This window comes from Gallus gallus, chromosome Z (assembly GCF_016699485.2).
Source record: "Gallus gallus isolate bGalGal1 chromosome Z, bGalGal1.mat.broiler.GRCg7b, whole genome shotgun sequence".
Classification (NCBI taxonomy): domain Eukaryota; kingdom Metazoa; phylum Chordata; class Aves; order Galliformes; family Phasianidae; genus Gallus; species Gallus gallus.
Window position 1 is genome coordinate 40,646,519 of NC_052572.1, and position 27,901 is coordinate 40,674,419.

At 37.7% G+C, this 27,901-nt stretch overlaps 1 protein-coding gene across 6 annotated transcripts; it reads right to left on the reverse strand.

Moving 5' to 3' along the window:
* Positions 1 to 279: 279 nt before the first annotated feature.
* On the reverse strand, positions 280 to 27,810 carry KIF27 (kinesin family member 27). 6 transcript variants are annotated; one of them, XM_003643028.6, is made up of 18 exons: positions 27,616 to 27,810; positions 25,830 to 26,221; positions 24,582 to 24,782; positions 22,218 to 23,176; positions 16,852 to 16,995; positions 14,268 to 14,474; positions 13,440 to 13,615; positions 12,940 to 13,073; positions 12,234 to 12,389; positions 10,988 to 11,193; positions 9,911 to 10,108; positions 9,400 to 9,510; positions 8,480 to 8,656; positions 7,678 to 7,893; positions 6,455 to 6,661; positions 5,433 to 5,631; positions 4,762 to 4,926; positions 280 to 2,356 (listed from the first exon to the last, which is right to left on the reverse strand). In XM_003643028.6, the coding sequence occupies exons 2-18, from the start codon at positions 26,137 to 26,139 to the stop codon at positions 1,923 to 1,925; spliced, it is 4,200 nt and encodes a 1,399-aa protein (XP_003643076.2). In that variant the 5' UTR covers positions 26,140 to 26,221; positions 27,616 to 27,810; the 3' UTR covers positions 280 to 1,922. The 6 variants fall into 6 exon arrangements, with proteins under 6 accessions (XP_003643076.2, XP_004949262.1, XP_004949263.1 ...); XM_004949205.5 differs by having other exon boundaries at positions 27,511 to 27,810; XM_004949206.5 differs by having other exon boundaries at positions 16,852 to 16,992; positions 27,507 to 27,810.
* Positions 27,811 to 27,901: the final 91 nt, after the last annotated feature.

Here is a 27,901-nt window from a genome sequence, read left to right on the forward strand (position 1 = left end):
AGCCCAGACAAGCCAAAAGGTGAGACACCCATGCTCTAAAGTGTCAGCAGGCATCTACTACTGATTGAACTGCACTTTCTTAAATTTACCTTTGCTTATTTTACATGCACCAAGAAGAGGCTTTTCATTTCTGGAAACTTAAAAACAAGACAAATTAATATTTATCTGTAGAGTAGTGTGAGATGTATGATAATGCACAGAATTATCCCTAAGCAGAAATGCTTTCAGTAATTCTTTCACTTAATATGGAGATGCAGTAAATAAGTATACATTTTAAACTGTATTTACTTGTTTCTGTTTATTGCTTTTTGTCTACAAACATGGAGTACAATATACACTAATATTTAACATTAGTAAGACTCTGTTGTTACTTCCATGAAAGTACAAAAAAAGGCCCCAGTCCTTATCTTACAATTGAGCAGAACAAGAGAAAATAATAATAACTGTGAATGAAGCTATCATTTGACTAGCTAAATGGTATCTAACCAATTAGAATATAATGTTTTGCAGACTACTTATAAAATTTTAAATGTGCCACAAGACAATAGGTCCATTTATCATGTTGTTAACATCTCTGTGATATGGACAAATTTGTTCTTTGCTTGCAGCATGGAAAAACGCAGTTCCTTCTTATCTATAGCCACCTCTGCTATACACAACAACAAGCCCAGACAACAGCAGAGTAAAAGTCCTTTTGCTAAATATATCTAATAATCCACAACATTTTGAACATGACCACTTGAAGTCCACTGCTGAAATAAAACTAACCTTACTTTCAGCAGTTCCTCTTTTTATGCAGCAGAAAGTTATGGACAGAAGTATTAAATTCGTTTAATTGTGGTCCTTCTGTTGTCTGCCTTCAAGTTTGTGCAGCTGTTAAGCATATACTTCTCAGTAAGCACAGTACACATACAAAAAAGATTTGCTTTTCATCCTGAGCTGCCTACCAACAACAAACCAATGGATCTGTGTAGTCCTGGCTCTGAAGCAGATAAGAAATCCAAAGATCTGTGTTCTAAATGGAAGGACACAAACAACAAGGACAAAGAAAATACTGTATTTGTCCATCTAGCTTCCCTAGAAGATGCTGAATTTGGTTATCTTTTGTTTGTTTTGTTTGTTTGTTTCATACTCTAGTAGTACAAAAACAAATGTCACATATTGAGGTTCCCAAAATTCAATTGTTTAAAAGCCACAACAAACAAAGCCATAATATGAAATAAGCAGTTCTCTTAATTTCACAAATAGGCTGTAAAAACTATTCTGCAAATAAGATATATATTTCGGGGGTGAGTAAAACTTCTAGCTCATACAATAGGACTTTTAAATAATGGTAATTAAATATCATTTAAAAGAAAATCTTTCACAATCCTTTCAAGTAACAAATTTATTTTGAGGCATCAATTTTGATCTCGGGCATGGTTTGCATGAAATGTATTTAGAAAAAGGCTTACAGAAGTCAGTCATTATCAGTACTGGGCAAGATTCTGGAAACTGTATCTTCTAGCTACATCTTGAAATAAATTAAGTAATTCCCTATTGTTTCTAACACAAGAGAGCAGAACGTTGCTCTGGGAAACCTAAATTACACATGGTGCAGTGCACTTCACAGGGCAGTTTTTGAAAAAATGTGTCTTTTTATTTTCCAAATCAGTGGGAAAAAAACCTAAAATCATATAATTTATTTAATGTTAAAAGGACTTTGAATGATATGCCCACAGATACCATGTTAGCTAAAATCTAAGAGTCACTGAAACTGTGTGAACATCACAAGTACCTACTAGCCAGAAGAACCAAAGCAGACTTACTCATTTATTTGTGGCTATTATGTAACAAGAGCATCAACACAGAAATCTAGCAACATTGCTTTATAAGCAACAGATATTAAAAACTCAATAAGGAGTAACTATGTCTTAGTGATACTACTTTTTGTCCATTTCAATGGAATCTGGAGCAATAAAACTGACACCAGCTCCAAGGCTTGAGCGCCTCAAAGATAATTCAGAGGGAGGGATATGACGTAACTCTCTCCGAGATAGTTTTACAGGGGTTACTCCTTGAAACTGTGTTACAGTCTCTCTTCTCTGGATGACAGAAGGTAGATGAGAATGAGGCTTCAAAGGCTGAGTTTCATCTTCTCCTAGTCTGTCATCAACAATGCTTGAGGAGCGCTCTTTGTTGCATCCAAATTCTGATACATCTTCTCCAAGCTGGTACGAATTCTGCTGTGTTCTTAAAGTATTTGTTCTCTCTGCTTCTTTTATTTTTCCTGCTTGACAATAGGTTTTCAACTTGAATTCTTCAGATGCAACGTCTGCTTCATCTTGACTGGATGCCTTGTCACCAGCACTGTTATCTAAAACAAAATTTATCAGGAGATATGTAAGCAAAAGTCCAACTCTTCTGAGTACCCGACATCAGGAAACATTAGAGAGCTGGTATGGTTTTACACTGTGCATAACTGTAGTGTGAAGGTCATCTAAAGTCATATTAATCTCATTTTTTTTGTCACAGAATAACAGCATTGCGAGGTGGAAGGGACCTCAAGAGATGAATGAGTCCCAACCCTCCTGCTAAAGCAGGTACCATACACAGGTCACACAGGTAGGTGTCCAGATGGGTCTTTAATATCTCTATAAAAGGAGACTCCACAACGTCTCTGGGCAACCTGTTCCTGTGCTCTGTCACCTTGCCATAAAGATGCTCTTCTGCTTGTTTGTATGGAACTTCCTATGTTCAAGTTTTAGGCCTTTGCTCCTTGTCCTATCACTACACACCACTGAGAAGAGCCTGGCCACATGTACCTGCCTCCCATCTAAATTTAGGTATCTATGAGCATTGATAAGAACCCCCCCTCAGTCTTCTCTACCCCAGGCTGAACAGACCCAGGTTATTCAGTCTTTTCTCATAGAGGAGATGCTTCAGGCCCTTTATAATCTTTGTGGCCCTCCACTGGACTCCTTCTAGGAGATCCTTGTCTTTTATGAACTACAGAGCCCAGAACTGGATGCAGTATTCTAAATGTGGCCTCACCAGGGCAGAGTAGAGGCTGGCCACCACCTGCTGGCCATGCTCTTTTTAATGTATCCCAGGAGACTATTGGCCCTCTTGGCCACAAGGGCACACTGCTGGCTTATGGCCAACCTGTTGCCCACCAGAACACCCAGGTCCTACTCAGCACATCTTAACTCCAGCAAGTCATTCCCTAGCTTGTACAGATCATGCAGTTAATGCTCCCCAGGTGCAAGACACTATACTTGCTCTTGTTAAACCTCATCTGTTCCTTTTTCTTTAAAAGCCTGTCATCTACAAAAACATCAGAGGGAATTGCTTTCCTCTCACTCTCACTTTCTCACTCGCTTTCCTCTGACTCAATGCTGTAATACAAGCTTCATGATTCTAACTTGTAACGTAGGCAGTCTTAAAACAACTCAACCACGACAGTCAAATAAAAAACTATTTGTGTTTTCAAAAGCAGTCTGCAATTACACTAATAGAACATAGAAAATATACTCTGCAAATGTGACTTTAAGGTACATGGAAGTTTTGAATTATTTTTAAAACTCACCAACAATTTTTTTAATTACATTGTATTATGGCTCAAAATGTATTCATTTGAAAAGTAACTAAAAATGATACAAAAATACAGATCACTCCTTACAAATGTTGCAAACATATGTGTTTGAAAAAGTTGGAAATTCAAAGAGATCTTCCTCTCCCTTTTGCACTTTGCTACAATTTGGCTAAGATGTGTGTTTCTCTGCAGGGAAACATGTCCATAACTACATGCTTCTTTGTGTATTAAACACAGAATGATCTTTCTCGTGCTCAACTACAATCCAGCCTCTACAATATTTGTGTTCACACCATCACAGTGTACTTCAGAGTAATTAACCTTCTCTTGCCTTGGGGGCTGAACCTGAGAGCAACACGTGTGACCAACATCTATGTGTTAGAAGACATAGCATTATCTCAAGTGGAAAGCAACAGAAACGTTAATTGAGAGGAAGAACCAGTTATACTGAGCTTTAAAAAGAAACACAGAGCCATTATGCATTTGAGGTGGTCGTGGTAACATCGTGAGGTGTGAAATATCTAAATTGAACCTTTTTTTCTCATCCTCTCAAACAATGTTATTGCTAGTTGGTTTTTTTTGTTTGTTTGTTTTTTGGTTTGGGGTTTTTTTGGACAAAGCACGGAATCACAGTAGCAAGTTATCTTTTTACTACAAATATCTTTAAGCCTTTATGAGGAGTACTTTATTAAGTTACTTTTAGTAACTGAAAGTATGGAGCTCCTCATGGACAATCTCACATTAAGTAACTTCTGTGAAATCAAGTGCTAGCAGCAGAATTACGTTAATTAAGGTTTTAAAATACTGGCATCTCAAGTGTGGTATGCTACAAAGCTGTTAATTACCACTCAGGCAGCAAAATACCATTTTCTTCATCACAACAGTGATTAATATATATTAATATATATAACTACTGAAATTGTACTAGAATACAGAGAAAAGTAAACAAGAATGTGCAACACTGATTATTAAGTACCACTGCTGCATTTACAAGCCAAAGATGTCTCTCCTTTGAAACTTGAGGAGATATAGTACATTCTTGGAGAACAGTTCAGTGAAAATACAGTTTTTATGTCTATCTGATGTTCACTACCGCTCAGATGGTCTACAGGTAGTGAACTGCCTGTTCACTACCGCTCAGATGGTCTATGGAGAATTGCAAAAGCATTTTAAGATAATGTACTTACATTTAGAGGGTGGAAGTAGTTGGTGGGATGACTCTCCAAGGAAGCTTTTCAATTTCTTCTTCAGCTCTCTGCTGGTTTTCTTGTAGAAAAATAACTCCTTTTCCAGTTGCTGGACTTTCACTTCATACTCTTTCAAGGTTTCTGCAATACCTTCACCATCTTGTTCTAGGACAAGTAAAATTAGTTTCAGAATGAAACACCTATTCCTCTGTGCCAAAAATCAAGATGCCCAGCTAGATGGAATATGTCCTGTATCTTGCTTTTTGTGTGTACATGTACATGTACACAACATGACACATGATCAAAAAGGCCACGTCAACCTCATTCGTAATTTTAATAGGAGTATTTAGAAAATAAAGATTGGTGGGAATTTCAACTTTCCAATATCAGCAAATTCAATATGAAAATATGACAATTCTGATAGTTTATTTAAAATACTGTTTTTTCTTTTATGCAGGCACCTTGTGTCAGTTCACCAGCATCCTACGTAATATCAGAATAGTAACAGCCAAAATGTATCTTTGTACCTCAGATAGGGTTTTTCTGTTGTGGTTGTTTTTTTGGTTTTTTCTTTTTTTTTCAGTTGAAATATAGCATTTCTGAATAGCAGCTAAAGATAATCCTTACTGTACCATCCCTCTTTGAAAACAAACAAACAAACAAACACACACCCTTGAAATGATGCAGTATCAACTGTAGTTTTTTCTCATGTTCTTTGTGCTGTAGGGTCAGCTGCCTATCACACTGCAACTTGATGTGTTCAAGTGCAGATTCTAATTCACGTATTATGTTTTCCTGTTCTATGACCTTCATTTCCTGTTCTTCAGTCTGCAGTTGTAACTTACGTTCAGTCTCACGCAGGCCAACAATCTAAGAAAGAAATACATTCTTTTATCTAACCATTTTAATAAAAGCATTTACAGTCCTGCTTAACAGGTTAGTGCATACAAAAGCAACTGTCTCTATGAGCTGTGAGCTTATACTGGAAACAGACTTACCTGCTACTGTGAGTTCATTCTTCAGAAAGAAGCGTGGCACATTTTGATCACATGGACCAGTGAATTTTTTAATGCTCTGTGCAGAATTTAAACTGATATAAAAATGATCTCCTCTTTCTGGAAAACTTCCAACTTGTGTACCACCCTCAGACAACTTCACAAAACTACCTAACATTCATCCAATATCACAAAGACACACCATGTCCCAGTGTATTTCACTTTATTTCCAAATATCTGATTCTTGGATCTGTGCATGTGGCTGCAAACAACATGGTGTTTGCAGAGATTTAATAACGAATTTGGAAAAAAAAAAAACATCTATCCCAAAACTAGCTCGAACTTTGTGAAGCCTACAGGTGGGAACAATTTTAATATGACACCAATATTTAAGTATATTCCTACTTGAAAAGTTAGCAATACAGAATAGTGGAAAGGAGCAAGGAAATTTTCAGATTTTAAAGACCTTTTAATCTGGTGACCTCAAAACAAGATATACAAAGTTAACACACAAGCATCCTATTTACGTTAATGTAAAGACTTGAAATACCTTGAGTTGATCATAAATGTATGTAACCTAAGCAGACTTTCATGAAAAGCTTGTTAAATTGATTTTTGCTACTTGACACCATTTCATTTCATTACCTAGAACAGTAACAGATAATCAGATAAAATATTACTCATTAGCCAAAGCATACCTTGTTAAAATATCTGAAGAGGATAGCTCTGAGTTCAGCAGCAGACAAGGCAACTAGTTTTCCTATTATGTTATCCTCACTCTGTGAAAGGATTTGTGAAGAAGATCTAAGCAAATGCTGTCGACTCTGAATACTTTCATTCTTGTAATCAATAGCAGCTTCCAGGGCTTCAATTCCTTCTTCCAGTTGGAAAAGGATACGTTCCTCCTGCAGAGAAACATAGAATTAAATCTTCTTCATAAGTAAAAATTTAATCTTTGTATACATAAGACATTAACTTTATTCTTAAAAGTGAAATTAAATTTAAGAGCAAGGCAAACCAGTAGCAGTAGTACAGAGAATGGAATGGAAAAAGTAAGACGAAGAATAGAAATCTAGAACTTGGGTTTGTGGTTTTTTTTTTGCCCTCCAGAACAAAGAATTCAAACAATTGGTTCATCATCACAAAAGCATAAGTTTTATCCTTCCTTCATTCTCCCTCTCCACAGTCTGACTTCCACTAATATTTTTTTGGTTGCACCAGTTTCCTGTCAGATTCATGAATGAATCAGATAAGTTAGGAGTTTTGTGACCATAAACTGTTCAGAGAAGTGGTAGAATTGAATGGCCTGAAGCACTGCAGAAGATTCTGTGGAGTGAGATGAGTAGGATTCTCTTTAGCACATCATCAGCTCATACACAGGCCCACTCTGCTTCTCAAGACATAAAGCAAATCTGTATATTTTATATAAATGTATGCTATACCTTCAACTTAATTATGCTGATAACTCTAGTGTGGAACATCCACACAATAAGGTTTATTTTCACTGTGATTCTATGGAGTCCTTCAGGTGAAGTTTGCTTTTTCACAAAATCCTTTTAAGTGAATCAAGAAATATCAGAACAAAATACTTTACCACAACAAAAATACTTTACTTTGTCTATGTCCTGACATTATAAAAACTGTTTAGGATAAACTGATGTATGTCCAGTTCCATTACTTCTGATTTTATAATCCTTAGGGTAGTGGAATTTATCAAAGCACTACGTAAAGTCTCTCTGAATATAAACTTTATTAATTTGTATGACAGTAGCACTACATAGCAGTATTTTAGTATTATTAAAAACTACCCAACTTCAGTCCCTTGGTTCTAGCTTACCTACTGTCAGGAGACTTAGTTCATGACTGGAATGTTTTTTTATGGCCTAAAACCTATAAATTTATTTCAGGGGTGCCTACTTACTTCAGCTGACAACACTTTACCCTCTTTCAGTTTCTCATCCACACTATTTCTTCTTGTGAGCAGCTGATCTCTTTCCTTCTGAAGAATCTGGATTTTTTCCAGAATGTCTGTCCTGTCTTCAGTAGTGCTGCCCTGAAGCTGCAAACTTTTATCACACAATTCCTGGTCCAGCATACTTAAGCGAGAAGACAATTTCATACTATCTTTATTTAAAGCCTAAAAAATACCCAGAAACAATAGGTATAACATCGAGACACTCCTTCCAGAGGAAACAAATATGGGTCACTTTCCACAGTGAAAGGCTTGCTTCTTGCAATGGGACCCCATACGAATTGAGTAGAGAGCTATCATAAAATTTACTTAGAAGATGAAAAGAAATGAAACCACTCAAATGCTCAGTTTTCTACAAACATTAAGTGAGTTTGATAATGATACTTAAATTTCTATTTCTTTTGCTACTGATAAATGAATAATGTGAAATTTATCTGCCATGTTCTCTAGCTTGCAGAAAGATTAAGTCACTTTTAGATATCGTTATTTAATGATCTGCAATAACAGTATTCCAGTATTCAATTCTTTGTTTTATTGTTGGAATCTGGGGACAAAATGTGAAAAAAAGCGATTGTTCTGTATTATTCACATGTAGAATGTTGATTTGCTCAAGTCACACCAAAACTTATGTGACTACTAGAAGCTCAAGTCACATGGCTTAAACCTCTCCTATTATCTGGTCGCCCTCCTTCTATAGTCTTTCAGTCAGCGCTACAGTTGTGATGATTTTCTTGTCTTTTTCTTGAATTACCTGGCTAGACCTCAGTTTCCTGATTTCTAGGTGGCTTTTCTCTTGCAATAATGCTTCTTTTTTGGCTACAATAGCTTCTCTTTTCTTTAAATCTTCTTCTAGTTCTGCTAATTGTCGGTGCTGTTGGAGAATTCTTTCCATTTCTTCATCCAGCCATTTCTTTTGCTCTTCTAATTTCTGTAAATTAAATAGAGATATGGAGAGTGTTAATGAGGACTTCTTGGGTCAGAATTTTATGATTCTGTTTTTTCACCTTTTAGAGTAACCAATAAACTGTATGAGAAAATGACATTCCTAATCTTAACATTAAATCTGCAACAAAATTTTGATTCTGTATAATACACAAATTGGGCTGACTTAAAAGGAGGTTCAGCAATGTTATATTGCTACACCTTATTTAAACAATTTCTTACCAGATGCCTTTAACGAAAAATACTCTTTTCCTGTGATCAGGTATATAAATAGATGCCCTAAATATAAAAGAGACCAACTAGGTCTGTAGGTACCATGAAAATTCAGCTAGTCCTTCCTCACTCCATTATAGTTGCCCCTAGGATCAATTATTTGATGAAAGACATTACGTGAAGAAACAAAAATGCTGAAAGACAGAAAAAAATGAGAGTTCTGATCCTGCTCAGAGAAGTTTCTTCTTAAGTAATAGCCTAGCAGTGGGTGTAGTACTAGTATGTCTAAAAAGCTACCATTACTTCACTGTGTTTTAAAATTTATTTTCATTTTTCTTTAAAGACTTTTGATAATTCATTAAATTCTCATGTCCCAATGTTCAGATCTGAAATAACACAGGTAGCACTGTTGCAGAGAACACCTATTATTCTACCAAAATAACTAGGGATAAATTAAGATTTTTTTTTTTTTTTTTGATTTTCAGCACCCACACAGACTTAGAAAATATTCGCTACCTCTGACTTCTGCGAAGTTCCTGCAGAGTAATTCTTCTTTTTAAATGCAGCAATCTCTTTATCTTTAAGTGTAAGAATCTTCTGTTGTTGCTCCATCTTAAGTTGCAGTTCCTACAAACAAACAAATGAAAACAAAACAAAACAAAAAAAAACACCAACAAAAAAGAACACAAAAAAAATGCTTTCTGCCTCAGTCAGGCTGTTTTTAAACACATTCTATGGCAGAATCTACAGAAGCATATAAACTGAAATATCAACCCTAAATTTACATGTAAAACTACACCTCAAGGCTAGACATCACATAATAGAATCTCTTTAAAAAAGCTGAGGAAAAAGGTGAATAGAAGATTTCTGCCAAAATATTCATACACAATTTCTTCAGTGAACTTGTCAATGAAGTGATTACATAGAACTACGTAAAATCTGGTAGCATAGTGCATTGTTTTGCGGAAAATAGAGGCAAAATTGGCTGATCTCATTGTCTGTTACACAGAAGCAGAAATAGTCCTACTTTAATTTGTCGCTGGTCTCGCTGAATCTCTGTTTCCAGTTGCTTCTTTTTTTCACTCTCCTCATGCAATCTCTTCTCTAGCAAGGTCTGCTGATGCTTCATCTGAACGATGTTCTGCTCAAGTTCTGTTGCTCGCTTTTCACTTTGGTTAGATAATGAAGCCAGTTTCTTAGAGTCTTGCTTCTTTTTCTGTAAGGCCTGAATGTTCATGGCAAATTTCATCTTAGTAGCAAGAAAACTTAAAACTATAATGTGATCCAGGTTTATTCTGTATTTCACTGAGTTCAGACAGTCAGCAAGACTTACTAAATTTTACCACAATAATCACTCATTATTTCTGTGGTTTCTAAGCCTTCGGGTAAAATCAGCAAAGGCAGAACTAATCTGAAGCAGCATGAAAAGGCACAGATACAGTTCATCCTTGGTAACACAATGAAGGTAGTGAACTCTTCCAGAAGCAACAGCTCAGGAAAATGTGCAGCGATATAAAGGTTTATCAAGGTTCTGGTCCTGAACTCAGGTAACTATGTCTTATATTATATAATTATATAATATATATAAGATTTATAAAAAATATGTATTATATGTAATTTTTTGTGCAGTGCTTGTCTGGCCCACCATTCTAGGACCAAGAGGCATGGAGTACTTAAATTGGCCCACAAGAGAACTTAAAATTAGTTACTGGAAGATATTGAACCTGGTATTACAAACACATAATCACAAACCATCATGAAGGCTTGCTTAAAGATAGAATTTATACACTATTTCCAGAAAGCAGCAATTTTATTTACAGCAGCTAATAAAATTGAAGTAATCTACTTGTGTACGCTCTTGTATGATATTACAGAGTGGTGTATTTCATACCATCCAATTTTTTTTTTTTTACCAGGAATGTATTTAACTACCTATTTGTTAAGTAGCATTAAGTATAATTGTACTAACATTTTCATTGGCTACTTCAATCCAACCAGCTTTAGCAGCGTAAGGCTGGTGAGAGTTTCACAAGCAGACAGTTAAAATTTTAAAGATGATATTTAAACAAGTGTTTGTAAATCCTAATGATCATGTCAAAAATACCTGCACTTTCAACTTAGCTGCATCCATCTTCTTCCGGAACTCTTTTTGTAACCTGGCTTTCTCTGGAATGTCTCTCAGCTCCTTACTCTCCAGCTCTTGAAGCTGCTTTTGTGTTTCAGCCAGTTCTGTTTTGGCCTGCTCAGATTCTTGCTCCAGCTTAGATATCTTCAGAGTATACTGCCTGCTTACAGACTGTGCATCCTTACCTTAAAGACAACATATCCAAATAGTTTAAAAACAGCAAGATAATCAGTTGAAATTTATTACTTAAACATGTAGTTAATCATTATTTACTTAATTCTGGCTGAACTGAAAATTTCTGAGATATTTTTTCCTATTCTAATCAAACAGTTCCTTTATAATTCTGAGACAGAGATAAACAAAGGAGTCTTAAATCTGAATTCTTCAATGAGTCGTCTGATGTCACCAAATAAAGCACCATTCAAGTGGCAAATAAAGTTCTTCTGCCTATTTCAGTCTTTGACAAAATGTCTACCCTTTATTTCATAGATCATTAATTTTCTTTTTCCCAGAAGATTATGCTGTTTATTTATTACTCAACTTCCAACCTGGTAATCAGTAAACAACTTTGGATTGTATTTCTGCCCTGTAATTTTCCCTGTTTGGGCAATCTTCCTCAGGTATTATTTTTTGGGGGTACAGAATCTTTCTGAATGCCAAAACAGCCTTGAGAGAATTTGTACACAGGAGAAGAGTGTGATTAAAAGTAGTAAGGAGAGACCTTAGGGTCATCATAATGCCAGTTTCTACCAGGACAGAGTCTCAATGACATAAGCGAAAAGGGACACTAACCTTTTCCACTTCTGACTCCTGCTTCCCTACTGCTGTGATGAGAATGCAAGCATTCCCAGCACAGCATCACATCTTCTTTCCTAGCCCAGACACCATGTAACAAACACATGTCCACAAAGCAATGAGCAACTCTAAGCATACACGGGAAATTACACTGTTAGTGGATAAACTGAATAAGCAGCAAAGCACAAACAATATTCAACAAACACATCTGCATATCATAGCAGAGTAGGCCATAATAAAAATTTACAGCCTTCAGTGCAGTCATAGCAAGTAGTCTATGTAAGTTATGAATCTTCAAGATACAACAAGTATTCTTGCATAGGAAAATTACATAAAAACTATGACATACAGGATGTCAGAATTTTTTCTTCTTTTCTCTTTTTTATTTCTGAATGTCTTCATTTCAATTTGTCCATCAGTAGCCACTTACCTGTTCTTACCAATTCCTTAATAAGTTCCTCCTTCATTTTTATATTAAGTGCAAGTTCTCTCATTTTCTGCTGGGCCTCAGTGAGTCTTAACTCTGAATTCTTTAACTTCTGCATGTTAAAAACATGACTTTTCTGGAGGCTGTCAATCTCTTCATCTTAAAATAAACAAAGCAATGTGGAGATGAAGGAAGAAATGGAACACACTATTTTTCAAAAAGAGAATGCTTTGGAATACTGCGTGTGTAGACATCTAGCATATGAAGTGAAAGAACCAAATGGAAAGAACAGTGCAAATAGCCTTTTTCCTGCCATAGCTCTAAACAGAGAAAGAAACAATAGGATGCATTAGCATTTCAAGACCATGAGTAGGAAGTAAAACAGTATCTAAACCTTTTCAGTGCATCTCTGATAAAATAAGAGCATCCATTTCCTATCCTTGAATGAGCACTAGAGATTTATATCTAAAAGCTCTTGATATGTAAAGCATTTTCTGACTGTTAAGAATTATTCAAGCATTAAGGTGACTGATGTCATTTTCAAAAGGAAAAAAAAAATCTCAAAATATGTTTATTTTGAGCTATAACAAAGAATATTTGCATCAGACAGATGTTTTATGGGAAAAATAATTAAATGTGATAAACACAATTTTGCATATTACAGTATTATAATATCTAATTTTATTTACTCTCATAACTTCCATTTTACCTGTGGCTGTGTCATTCTGTAGTGCAGATCTGTTGGACAAACTGGAATTTTCTACTTGACATTTCATGTCCGTTAGCTCAAAGGGTAAGCACAGAGACGATTGTTTCCGTGTCCATGTGCGGTTTATTGAATGCCTAAGGAAGAATGGAAAACATGCTGCATTTCAAACACAAAGGAATATTTTTTTCTGTTAGCTTCATGCTAAGTACCCGATCTTCAAAGAGAACACCAAACTGAGAAAGCTCACGTAACTATTTGTATTTTCCTCCCCCTCTAGATATTCTTGGTGGATTCAGGCCCCGAAAGAAGGATCATGCAATCTTTATTACATTAAAAAAATACATATATTTGTTAAACTAATCTTTGTAATGTGCCCAGCTCATCCCGTAAGTTTGCTTTAAGTAGTCTCAAAGATGGCCTCACATTCTAGTAGGATTAGACAGCAGCATTTCATTTGTTATGTAGGGGTCTGTAGCAAAAAATATAAGACAAAAAATTACTTAAATGAGCTTTTCTTTTTACTGTGTGTATTTTCTTCCTCTCCATCGCTGTCATCAGAGAGGTGGCAGTGAAGGACTTCATCTTGATCTTCTATGCAGCTCAGTATCATCTGGCTGCGAGCACGGAATCCCGCCATCATCCGAGCCAGGGAGAAGGCAGGGGGACTGGTATATACCTGCCAAAAATCACCCAGGAAATACTTGTAATAATTTAGTAACTCTTTACTGATATTCCAGTAGTATTTCATTTTGGCAGTCTCTCACTGCCTGAGCTTGTAAGCAAGATTATAGACATTTTCAATAATATTTTTGAAATCCTTTTTAATAGAAGTTTCTTTAAGTATTTAGAAAAATTGCTCTAAATGCAGAAGAAGGTGCCAATATCAACTAATTACCCCAAATATTCAATGAATCAATACAGAGTAATCATTCAATTTTGGTTATGTTTTATATGTGAAGCCTCAAAAATCCCAAGAAAAGACCAGAAAAGACTACAGGTTTATCACTCTGATAAATTTTAAAAGTTTTCAAAATCCATTTAGATGGGCTCTGAGCAACCTGATGTTCTGAAAGACGTCCCTGCCAACAGCAGGAGGTTGGACTAGGTGATTTTTAAAGGTCCCTTTCAACTCTAGCCATTCATGATTCTAAATGCTAGCCCATACATTTTGGACAACTGTGGCATACAACCTGTTGCAACATTAAAGCAGTTGTTGAGAGTCTTCACTTTAGGAAACTGAACTGCAGCTGACTGCAATATGTTATGTCTAATCTAACTACTGAACTATAGCCATTAAAAAAAGAATGTAACATTTAGGCAGATTTTACCTTTCGGGTCTCTGTCCCTGAAGGTGGGTGAAGTGAGTGTAGCAGACTCTTTGTAAGTGGGACACTGTATGGCCTCCTTGCAGATGCCACAACAGCAGGCTCATCTTCACAAGCACTTGTGATGTCCAGCATTTTCACAACTGTAAACCTCTCCAGTTTTTCTTTTAGCTGATCAATAAGGATTTGCTGTTCCACCATTTTCTCATTCTCATTACAAAATAAAAGCAAACAAACAACGACAAAGAAAAGAAAAACTGTTGAGCTGTTGCTGATCATCTGGTCTACATCATACTCACCTTTTCAAGATTCATCACCAAGGTCAAGAATCCTGTAAATCGTTCATTGATCTTAAACTTTTCCACAGTGCATAGGCAGATTCTGGAACAAGCTGAAAATTATCTGGCATATCATTAATCTTACCTGTTCCCAAACTCCAGTAAATGCTGTTAGAGACATTTTTGTTCAGAAGGACATATTCTAGGTAGGTTAAGTTAGCTTACCCAGTCATCTAGTGGGAAGGTGATGACATACTTATTAGTCCCAGATTGCTTTATTAATGTGTTTATGAAGAAATAAAATGGTAATTCAAGAAACATGCTCAAAAGAAACATATGGTTCAAGTTCAAATAATTAATTGTGCACAGGCTTCCTCTTCAAGCAGCCTTACTTTAAAGATTATTTGTATTAATAAACAAAAACATGCATAACCCCAAGAGACCTTGTACCAACTACTTCATTCTTTCCTACTCAGCCTCAAATGCTTGCTAATGCTAGTTTGAAAAACTTACTCATCTGCCTTTCCTACAGCAGTATCTGCACATTCTTCAAAATCACTTATCTCCACTGAACTAATTCATCCAATAAGGCCAAGATTGCATTGATTTTCAACTCCCTTTATTCCTTTTAGAATACCTGTAAGATCTGGCCTACCAAAAACAGGGAATCCAAAGAGCAGCTGGTGATAGTTAACCAAATGTATGCATTCTTCTACTTTGAATCATATATTTGTTGTATTATCCTTTATATCTGGTTGTCTTGGACTGCAAGCTCTTTCCACACACACAAACAATACAAGTTGACATTGGAATACAATATATAATATTCTTCTGTCATAAAAAATAGAATATACATATGAATACCACACATTTTATGATTCTGGATGAAGTAAAGGCCAATTCCACCTTGCAGAGTTTTTTGTTTGTTTGTTTGTTTTTAACTCTTTCAAGATTCTTATCCCTGCTACGCTTGTACCCTCTCAGCACATCACATGTTACATAAACACATATGTGTATGAACATTTACTACGTGCTACATTCAGTTCTTACTCCATGTATCACTAAAATGCACGTTCCTGTGAATGCAACTTTAAACCATTTGCCACAAACATTTGCTTTTAATTATAACACTGTTTGTTTTTTTTTGTTTGGTTTTTTTTTTTTGGGGGGGGGGGGGGAAGGGTATGTTTTTAACTAAATATATCAGTTTAGTGGATTAAATAAAACTGGTGGCTGGAAGTTCTCAGTGTCGCTCTTGTCTCTAGTACTGAACCAGTTGCAATTTTTTGCCTAAAATGCAGCAGTTCCTATTCAGAAATTCTATCTTGCATAATTGAGATTAATATTATAAGCATTGACTTGGTGTAATACACAGACACTATGTTGAGTGGGTTAAAAAAAAAACCCAACAAACCTATTCAGAGATGACAGAACATAAAAGCAACAAATGGTAGAAAAAGATGACTATTAGTATACTTACCTTTCATTAATCTACTCTCCCCAAGCCATCAGTAAAGAAGAGGGAAAAGGAGAAAAAGAAGAGTAAGGAGAAGGGTACTAACTAGCCATATTTATGTTGTTCCCTTTCAAAAAGTCAAATCTATCATCCACATGACAGGCAACGCTAAAAGAATATCAAATGTCCTTTTCATGGTCTCCTAGATCTTGAAATACTCTAAACTTCCTACCCATTACAATTTCTTTAGCAGTAATATCAAAAGAGGGAAAGAGGAAAGCAGAGTTTTCACTATGTTTCTCAGTTGTCTATAATAGTAAACTCAGAAAATAAGGATGAAATTCTATCTCAGTAAGTAAAAAGGCAATGATACTTTACTCTGACACCTAAAGACATAGCAAAATATGTTTCTATACAACCTTTCAATTGAAGCATTCAGTAGGTGCTTTATAAGTCTTTTTCATATTCTAAAGTATTTTTGAAGGTCTTTCAGAACCTATTCCATTAATTGCCCTGAAACAACTTATCAGCAATACACGCCTGGAGAAAGATGTATGTGGTATGTTTTAAGAAGCACAGAGAAAGTAAATGATTAATGTAAGGTTGTACAGAAAGGCTGTGGCACAGCTAGGCTGATATATAAACTTTAGGAATCACAATATTGGGTTTCATTCACTAGATGACTTGCCTCATTAAGGGATACAGGTCTGATTCAAACAAAATGCTCCTAAGATTTGTAGACATATATGCCCCCAGAATATCCTGAAGGGTTTGTCTTAAAATAATAATTCATTCATACTGTGGAAAGATGGATCACTATGGATATACGTAACATGTACCAGAGGAAAAATACCTGTAATCTTTGTGTTTCTTCAGCCTTCTTTAAAGATTCCAGGTGCTCTTCATTTTCCTGTATTAATGCCTTTATCTGATTCTGTAGCATCATCAGTTCATGGTCCTTCTGGCTAAATAATTCTTCATCCATGACTAAAGCCTGCTGGATAATAAAAGGAAAGTTCAGCTCGGAAAAAGGGAACATTGTTATTCTTGATGCTGGAAAATGAAAAATATATACATTTTCATTTTTTGTTCAAAAATGTGATTAGAACTGCAAAGTTTTGATGTATGTATAGGAAATTCTCCAATCACAGGATCACAGACTGATTAAGGTTGGCAGAGACCTCTGGAGCCCATCTGGTCCAGCCTCTCTGCCCAAGTAGAGAGGCCCAGAGTAGGGAGCCCAGGCCCATATTAAGGCAGTTTTTGAAGATCTCCAAGAAGACTCCACAACTTTCCTAAGCAACTTGTGCCAGTTCTCTGTCACCAGCACAGTACAGAAGTGCTTCCTGGTGTACAGAGGGATTGTCCCACCAGTTTGTGCCCACTGCCTCTCATCCTGGCACTGGGCACCACTGAAAGGAGCCTGGCTCCATGTCCTTTGCATCTTTCTTTCAGGTATTTATAGACATTGATGAGATCCCCCTCAGCTTCCTCTTTTCTAGGCTGAAAAGTCCCATCTCTCTCAGCCTCTCCTCAGAGAAGAGGTAGGTGTTCCAGTACTTCCATCATCTATGTGTTCCTACATTGGACTCCTTCCAGTAGCTCCATGTCTCTCAAGCACTGGTGGCCTCAGAACTGAACAGAATAGAAGAGAAAATGAACAGAACAGAATGGAAGAGAACAGTTCATTTGGAAGGGACCTTCAAAGATCTAGTCCAACTGCCTGAACGCCACAGGGCTAACCAACAGTTAAAGCATATTATTGAGGGACTTATCCAAACACTTCCTGAACCCTACCCCATAGGACATGAGCCATCTCTCTTGGAATCCTGTGACAGTGTTTGACCACCTTCACAGTACAGAAATGTTTCCTAATGTCCAGACTGGGCCTCTCTTTCCACCGCTTTGTGCTGCTTCCACATTCTGCCACGGGTTCCCAGAAGCAGAGCCCGGCACATCCCTCTGCCTCTCCTCCTCAGAGAGCTGCAGAGAGCCATGCAGTCACCTCCTGCCCTCCTCTTCTCCAGGCTGGACAGCCCTCTACCTTCAGTCATCACAGGATACATCTCCCAGCCTTGTTACCAGCTGTGTTGCCCTCCTCTAGATACCTGCAAGGACCTTAACATCCTTTTTATATTAAGAGGCCCAGGACTGCATACAACATTCACAGTGAGGCTGCATGAACACTACATGTAGCAAGAGAATCACCTCTTTTAACTGTCTGGCTACGCTGTGTTTAATGAACCCCACGATATGGCTTGCAACAACTAAACACAGTATTCCAGATACAGCCCCAACAATAAGGATCACTTCTCCTGACATGCTGGCAATGCAGGCAAGAATACCACTGGTTTTCTTAGCAACAAAGGCACACTGCTGGCTTATGTTCACAGGTATCCACCAGGAGCCCCAGCTTCTTTTCTGCAGAGCTGCTTTTCTGCAGAACAGCTGTCAAGATCCCTCTGGTTATAATACCATGGCCCTCTGGTGAAAAAGCTGCTCACCTCTGGCATGTGTGTTTTCTACAAACTATTTTATCGCTTCTGTTTCATATCTATTGATTTTCTGCAGACAAATTTATTTCTCCCAAAGGAAATAAGGTACCAATAATCCAACTACAATCCAACTATTTTCTTCAGTGCGCTGTGAGATGTGACCACAAAGTCTCAGCATCAGCCAAAGATTAGTATGTTTCTTGAATGACAAAATAAGGACGGCCTTCCTCATTCTTATACTCAGATATCTGCCTACAGATTAAAGAAACTAAAAGAATATTCCTGCAGGTGTTTTTATGAGAAAATAATTTAATAGCGATTGAAGGAGAGCTCTAATGTAGTTAGTCCACCAGAAAACTTGCAGAAACTAAAGACAAAGTACGGAAACATCATATCTCACCATTCTAAAACTGGATACTTCTGCACAACTAGCTTACCTACATCTTTCTTTCACAAAAAGACAACTCTCTTTTTAAGAGCTTTTTAAGTCCTAAGAAAGCACTGAAGAACGTGATGTCTCTTTAGAGTATAGAACTTTTTCCAAAGTACATGTACAATACAAATATTTCTACCAAACTCAGTTGACAAGTGTATCCTGTCTGACAATGGGGCTGTATCATTATTCAAAGATGAGACAACTACAGAAGGAGAAATTAACAGGTAGTAGTAAAGAAGATTATACAGATGCTAGCATGGTAAGAGCAGGGCAGGATGAAATGCTGGAAAAGAAGGCAGTTGTTGTGGTTTAACACCGGCAGTACCATGTGACTGCTCTCTCACTCCCCCTCCTCCAAAGGATGGTGGGATAGAAAATGAAGTGGACGAAAACTTGCAGGGTTGTCTTGTTTGTTTGTTTTGTGCGTGTTTTGTTGTTGTTGTTGTTAAGATAGAAGCAGTTCAGTGAAAGAATAGCAAAGGCCAAATGCAGAAGGAAAAAGAGAAAAAAATATTCTCTAATTCCCATCAGCAAGTAGTGTTCAGCCACCTCCTAGAAAGCAAGGCCTCGATTCATGAAGCAGTTGCTCCAAAAGACAGATGCTTTCATAATTATTTGCCCCTCTTCTCCTTCTACTCCCCCTCCACCCAGCTTTTAATGCTTATATGACATCATATGGTGTGGCATATCCCTTTGGTTGGTTTAGGTCAGCCTCTCCTCATCTCTTGCCCATCCCCAGCCTACTGGCCTTGGGCAAGGGGGGAAGTGGAAACAGCCTTAATGGTGGGTGAGTGCTGCCTAGCAAATAGCCAAAACACTGGTGCTGTTCAATGCTGTTATAGCTACAAGTGCAAAGCACAGCACTACAAGGGCTGCCGTGGGGAAAGTTGATTCCATCCCAGCGAAAGGAAGTACAGTGGCACAATTTCCATTTATTTACTTTCTACCTTACACATTTGACTGCCAGAAAGTAGTATATCTGCATGCAATATATGGCATTACGCAAAGCGCATGACAGTGATCTTAAACAAGGAAGGTGGATTCACCTACAGCCTTTGTCATGCCCAAACATTTAGAGTAATTTCTGATGGAGAAAAACATACTTGCATTCCAGGGCACAGCTGAGTCTGCTGTTTACTGAGCTGCTGTCATCTCTGTGATTACGTATTTAAAAAGAGGGAAAGAAGATCAAGGAATAAAATGAAGTAAGAAAGACCAGAAGAAACAGCAGGGTCAGAGAAAGAGGTGCTCCATGACAAAGTTGATAACTGAACCATACTGCAGCACAGGAAAGACCCATGCCAGAGCAAGTGGATATTCCTGGAAGAACTTTTGCCTATGGAGAACCCATGCCCAAATCAGATGGTGTGAACAGGAGTAGCGGAGAAAAACTGCTGTGTACTGACCATAAACCACCCCTCAATACCCTAGCACCACTCAGCAGTGTGACAGAGAAATCTGGAGAAAAGGCAAAGTTGAACCTAGAAAAGGGTGGGGGAAAGGTACTTTTTTAATATTTATCTTTTTGTTCCCAATTTTCAAATGAGGAATCAAATGTTTGTTTACAATAAATTATATTTTCTTGTCTGTTTGGTAAGCAATCTTCTTGTCTTTATGCCAAGCCTCTTCATTCCTGTTTTTGCTATTTTTTCTTCCCTAGTCCTACTGATGGAGTAGGTGTGAGTGCAAGGTTGGGTGTGAGTTTGGTTGTTACCTGAGGCTACAAGAGCACATTAATTTTGCTCAGCATTATCCCGGCAGTCACATCTGTTAGCAGATAAATACATTTGCACACACAAGAATAGGTTGACTGTTTGCTACTAAATCAGATGATCCAAAGGAAAGCCTAAGTCAAGAGTCCTTCCTGTCTGTTTATTTTAGCTTCTCTCTAACCATCTCCTCTAAGCTGCAGATGGCACGTTCACCTGTGTGCCCTTCAGTTTCAATCCAGCTCTTATGCTGTTTTGAACATGGGAATCAGAGGTTTGAAATAAGCTACAGAAGAAATAAAACAGCTGTAAGTTAGAATGATGGGAGCCAACAGAAGACAGAATTGTTTGGCAGATAACAATCTACAGGCTTACCAGAGCACAGCGTGAAAACTGTGAGTGTGTTGATTTTATAAAATTCTAACTTCTTGGAGCACCATCTCCTTTTACGAGACAGAATCAAATCATCTTTTCAGATCTGTTCAAAAGGAGCTCACCTTAGAACTTCACTCTGTTTCAAATTAGTGTACAGATATTTTAAGTCACAAAATTAATTTTCAGTTAAGGCTCTAGATACTCCTCGTATCTGCATCATTTAAAATGTTTTACTATTCACAGTTAACATTTTAACTCAGTACATCCAAAATACACACTTCCTGAATGTATATAGGGATGTTAAAATATTATTTTTGTTTGATCATTTGTCAGTTCTGTGAGGAGACACTATCATGTCTGAGAAGGATCAAAGTTCTTCTCCATTACATCATCACCTGGAGCTGCTGAGAAAGAACTATTCAGAGGTACCAGTGTGACAGGATCCTCATGAGATATCTGCAAGATATCCCTTATCATGCTCTGGAACTCTCAGTTCAGACAGAAAACTGTAAAGAACTATGTCACCTAAAAACAAGAAGTGGGTAGCAGCAAGTGTAAGAAAATGATAAGAAAGGGAAACCTGTAAATTTTTCAGAAACACAGTAAACTAAAGGCCTAATAATGAAACTTAAAGGAAGGAGTTCTAGTTAAGAAGATTGCTGAATGTTAGAAAATGATTTAATAACGCCAGAAAAGATACTTTGCAACTTCATAGTATCAGCTATACTAGTATACTACATACATAGCATCAAGTAGAATTACATAGAAGTTATGAAATTTAGCCCCAGTGTTATCTCTAAGTACTTAGGTATTTGTCAGAATGTCTGCATTCTGTTTGTAATGCTTCTGATAGACCCACTGTTCAGCATTACTTAAACAATTTCTAGGGTACAGGACAACTAAAATTATCGTAGCTAAAACCAAGAATCTAACAGATAAAATAACCCAACCTCATAGAATTATCTTACAACTGATTAGCCAGAATATAGTATTACCTTACCTAGCTCTATCAGGATGAAGATGACAGTCCATTCAATTATCCATTAAAACTGTGTTCCAGAGGATTAGATAAATAAATTGGGAATATATAGTCAAAATTAAATACACATTAGGTGTAATTCATGTTTAACAGCTTTACACCTTTCAAAACTGAATTCAAGTTTTAGCAGACCTCTCATAGTTACAAAATAATCAGCTTAAGTACCTGGCATTTCTTGAGTTCCCGCTTTAGCTGAAGGACTGTGATATGATGAGGTTCATGGCTGGTCTCAGTCCTGGTGTCAGCTTGCTGCATGGTGAGAACTTCTTTCCTTACTTCTTGCACCATGGTGATCCAACTCTGCAACCTGTCTCGCTGACTTTTTTTTAAGCTAACATCATCATTCAAGTCAACCAAGAATGGGAAGGCTTCATCTATGCAGTTTCTATAACTGAAGCACTGAACTTGAAGCTGCGTGAGCTGCTCTTCTAGCGAACTGATTCGACTTCTTTCTTGATTTAAGTCATGTGAACACTGATTACTGACTTGCTGGTTCTGCAAAGCTTCTCGGAGCAATCTGATTTCAAGTTCCATTTCATCAATCCGGTCTTGATCAGGGTTGTAGTTTACAACTGGTTTATTTCTAATGTTTTTGGCTCTGTTGGCGTATTTGAGTGAATTTAAAGATTCATCAAAATCAGATGAGGATGGACTTATACATGTTATCATGACAGTCTTGGCATTTCCTCCTAGGGAGTCTTTCAGAATACGAGTGATTTTAGCATCCCTGTATGGAATATGTACACTTTTCCTTTTTGGATCTCCAAGAGCACTGATGACATTTCCCAAGGCTAGCAAACCACTATTGATCTGAATTGATTCTTTGAACCGTTCACCAGTATTTCCAGTCTTTGTCACTCTCTCTGATCCTGCCAAATCCACAAAATGGAACTTGGAAGCAATCATTCTGACTGATTTCCAAGATGGATCCTGAGGAACATCAGTATTTTTCTGAGTCTCTGCAGACTGTTTCTGACAAATACTGATGGTAAAAATGGCGTGAGATCGACTAGAGTGCTCATTCATTTGTGTTGTGCCTGTGTGACGAGCTGCATTGCCACTTTCCAACAGGCTCATTACTTCATCGGCACATTCTACTTGGAATTCCTTAGCACCAACAATCACTTAAACACCAAACAAAAGGAAATAAGAATAATTAAATTATTTTCAGCAACAGTTCATGGCAATCTATAAACACAAATGGAAGAAACATACAAGCCTGCATTATTATAAGGTCACAGCACACAGTTAAAGAAAATAGAATGTAGAAACCAAGAAGTACAGCACATCTGAAGGCCACAGAAATTTAAAGTGTGGGTGTATTGTGTCATAGCATTTGTAACAGTATCCTAAACAGAACACACACCTTCAGGCATTTACACACAGACATACGCAATTTTAAGTGAGCAATCTCAGCTCAAAGGTTAGTTTGTGAGTTAAAAAAAGACAAAAAAAAAAGTTTGTAGTAGAAATGATTCCCAGCCTATGTTAAGAGCAGCATTTCCATTCTGCATAGATCAGGTAGCTGAGCCTTTTAGAGAAATATCTACTGTTTGTGTAATCTTACAACGCAGAAGTGGTAGTAAGTGTTCCTACCAGCTTATTTTTTATCTTTTGTTTTAGTATAGGCTGTAAAATACCATAGCAGGTACATGATCAACTAAAGCTGACTCAAATGGTCCTGATGCAGTAGTTTAAATACTACTATGTTTAAATATTACAACAGTATCATATATATATATATATGGGGATGTGTATCATACCACTATGCATACTACTATGCTATGATGATATATATGATTATATATGATTATATATATGATACGCATCCCCATATATATATATATCATATCATATATATGTGTATATATATATATATATATATATATATATATGATACTGTTGTAGTATTTAAACACAGTAGTATTTAAACTACTGCATCAGGACCATATATATATATACGGTGTGTGAAGCAGTGACTGTGTAGACTAAGCTTTGTACTAACTGCTTGTGCATGTAGTGCCTTCTTCCAGCTACAGAGAAGAAAACCATACTAGCTCAAAGCAACAGTAATAATAATATTGTAAAGAATACAGAAATGAGAATATAAGGAATAAAGGAAAAAAAAAACCCCACAAATTACGCAGTTTCAGAATAAAAAGACTCTGTAGTGGATTCTTCTAGCATCTTCCAGTAGAGACAGGAGAACTATGGGATGTTTATTTCAGAGCTCCTAAAAATATCAGATGATACCATTCTTTGTCCCACTCATCTCAGAGTGAAATGGGTGCTGATATTTACAGTGTAAGTAGCTTAACAAATATAACCTTAAAGTAAGAAGGCTTAATTTTAAAATACTTACTCAACGGAATAACCAGGCACCATTGCGTTTCTAGGCAGAATTTGTAGAAGCAGTAACTGTGTTTCTACCTCAACACCTGATGCTATTTCTCTCTTTTCAAGATGGAAAGAATAATTTGGGCACACAACTGAAAGCATGTGTATCAAATTTTAGATCCAAAATCCTACCTGTATTCCCCTTTTCATCTTCTCGGATATGCAAATCTTTCACAGAGGTCTCCAACTCCAGTAGATCACGAAGTTCTTCCTTGTAGACCTCTATATAAGATACTTTCACATGGAAGTCAATGTTATGGTTTTCAGAAATATGCTGAAATAATTCCTGGATAGCCCGTGGTATTATGCCCTTTTCATCCTCTGCAATTGAGGCTAAAATACAAAGAAAGGTGTCACAGATACTTGTAGTCATTCTGCTGCGTAAACTACAAAGACTGAAGCTAATGAGAAGTCTGTGAGATTTACTACTTGATGGACTAAAGCAATCTGAAATACTGGAGAACACTGAGCTCTTATGTAAGTACTTGCTTTTCTGTCGATCAGAATATTTGTTTTAATCCATTAATAGGACTTAAAATTAAGTTCTGAATTATTCCTGAAACTTCAGCCTAGAGTAGGCTTCAGGGAGACCTTATAGCAGCTTTCCAGTATTCAAAGGGAGCCTAGAAGAAAAATGGGGAGGAATGCTGTTGGGAGAGTATAGTGGTAGGACAAGGGGGAATGGTTTTAAATTAAAAGAGGAGAGGTTTAGGTCAGATGTTAGGAGGAAATAGTGTGGTGAGGCACTGGCACAGGCTGCCCAGAGGAGCTGTGGGTGCCCCATCCCTGGAGATGTTAAAGGCCAAGTGGGAAGGGGTCCTGGGCAGCCTGACCTGGTGGGTGGCAGCCCTGTCCATGGCAAGGAGTTGAAACCGAGTGGACTCAGCGTCCCTTCCTAACCAAACCATCTTGTGATTTTATGAATTCATTCTATGAAACTTAAACATGAAATTAATACCTTCACTAGACTCTCAAAAGAAGCCAATAGAGAGTAAGCAAGCTATTGCCTAAAGCAGATATTTTCTCAGTAGGGTAAAAGTATTGAGAATTTCTAAAGCACTGCATGTAGTAGTAGTTTTCAGAAAGGAGTTACAGTTCAATTTGCATGTTAAAATGAAAAAAACAAAACAAAACAAAAAAACAAATTGTTTCTCTCTCCAATACTTTTCTTACAGCTTAATGTATGAAGAATTTACATTTAGAACATTTCAACTGCTCCATACACTTTTGACATTTTTGTGCTTTCTTTTTTTCTCTATTATATCTATTTTCATGACCCCTTCATTCTCCAGCTCCATCTGCTATGCATTAAATACTTAATTTGCACAACTACATCTTACACAAGTAAAAAAATGAAGCAGAACAAGACCTGTAACATACCAATGTGACCACCTCCAATGGTGTAAGTTTTCCCAGAGCCTGTCTGTCCATATGCAAATACTGTAGCATTGTATCCCTCAGTTAAAGACAGTAGAAGAGGCTTAATGCAAACTGTGTAAACTTCTCCTTGGGTTGAGTTTTTGCCAAATACGAAATCAAAAGTGAAGGCACGGTCTTTTCCAATGATAATTTGTTGTGTATTTGGAACTAATCTCACACACACTTGGTGGTTATGAAGTACTTCCTTGGAAAGCAGAGGTCTGATCCTTACTGCAACTTTAACCGGGATTTCCTCCATGCCAGCCTCCATCTCTGTGATCCCCAGTTGGTATTCACGTAGTTGCTGGAGATGTTACAGTTCCAGTGCTCGTCTCATTCACAATTTTCTGCAACTAAAAAAAATGTTATCCCAGTTATTTAATAAGAATTAATTCCCTACTGAGGTTGAAGGTCAAAGGGTTTCCTAATGAATACAAGGCACCTTTAAATGCTGAAAAGTAACTGTGATAGAAAAGCAGCAATATTAATAACTGTTAAATGTATTCATACCTTAATTTTGTTATTATTAGTTTCTAAGCTAGCAGACATAAGCCTGAAAGTTGCCTGACTTTCTCCATGAATTTAATACAGCCATTTGAAGGAAAAGTATTGCAAGGCGTTGTTCACAAACTTATTGATAAAGCACATCCTTATGAGGAATCTTACTTTCCTACTGCTACAGTCCTGCCGCATAGGCAACAGAAATTAGTCAAACAAACCCTTTTCCTCCTAAAGACACACATATATACACATATATGTGTGTATATATATACACATATATGTACACACCTTAGAGCCCTCTTCCACTTAAGAAGGGCCACGCATTTATAACCTGAGAAATGCAGAGCAGGCTGCTGTGCTGCCTGCAAGGCAGGGATGGTTTCACACATAGTCAATTACTACATACAAAGCATTCACCTGATCTTAATCTGCCTATATGTAATTAACTTCTACTAATTATATATTTCAGCATGTATGCTTCCTGTTACTGTCCCTTGCACGCTCATTCTTAACACATCAGCACTGCAGAGCAGCACAAAGAAAAGCATCAACGAACAGCATTTCCTTACAGCTGTCAGTTGGGAACATTGCTGGATCCTCAGCCAGTTGGCTCAAGCCAGTTCTCAGCAGCTCTATGGAGCGAGGAAAACTCGCAGAGCTCCTGCCTAGCAGAACTCATCTGCTAAGCACATGAAACTCAGGTTTGCTGAAAATATTTATGTATGAGTTTTAGCGACACGGTCTTTTGTGGTTGCAAGAGGAGCTTTTGCACCTCACTCAGTCCCATTTAGTTTGGAGCTGAGGAACTGTGTCTGGGGGCTGAAGAAAAGCCCCATTTTGTTAATCTGGGCAGCTGGAAGTCAAACAGGCAAAGCTGGGGTTGGAACCATCCTCGAATCACAAAGGACAGGGCAACCAGGAGTGAACCTATGACTTACTGCACACGGATCCAACCCACACATTGGCCTACGTCTGCTTTTAATTACCTGAGGGCCCTCTCTTCATCCCCAGCAAGGACAGCCGCAAAAAGCTGCCACTCCCCCCCTTTAAAGTTATACTAAAAAAAAAAAAAAAAAAAAAAAAAAGTAGTAAATAAAAGAGGTAACCGAAAGAGAAAAAGAGAGACAGAGATCTTACGCACTGCTCCCTAACAACACGCGAATGTCGGAAGGCGCTGCACGTCAAACCACGGAACGCCGCGGTGCCGGGAAGCAGCGCTGTGGAGCGGCCCGGCCTCTTTCCAAACCTGCTGAGCTCGGGACCGGCCGCCTCCAGGAGCTCTCACTACCGAAGAACCGGGCGGCGCCGCGCAGCCCGGCGATACCGCCAAGCGGAGGAGAAGAAAGGAGGGCGGGCGGCGCGGCCGGGGGGCGGGGAGAGCCCGCCAGCTCCCGTTGCTGCCGCCGCGCCCGCTGTTGACAGTGCCTCGCTAGGCAACGGCAGCAACGTCCGGCGGCGGCCCCACGGCACCACCCCCGCCGCACGCAGCGCCCCCCTCCGGCGGGAGGCGCGGCGGCCCCGCAGCACCCCGG

Excerpts from the sequence above, each read along its gene's own strand:
- KIF27 (XM_003643028.6), bottom strand. The coding sequence starts at position 26,139 with ATGGAGGCTGGCATGGAGGAAATCCCGGTTAAAGTTGCAGTAAGGATC. Across the intron at positions 14,475-16,851 it reads AAGAAACACAAAGATTACAG|AATGAGAAAATGGTGGAACA; the intron begins GTATTTTTCCTC and ends TTTTGTAATGAG. Across the intron at positions 6,662-7,677 it reads GTAAAGTGTTGTCAGCTGAA|GAGGAACGTATCCTTTTCCA; the intron begins GTAAGTAGGCAC and ends GTTTCTCTGCAG.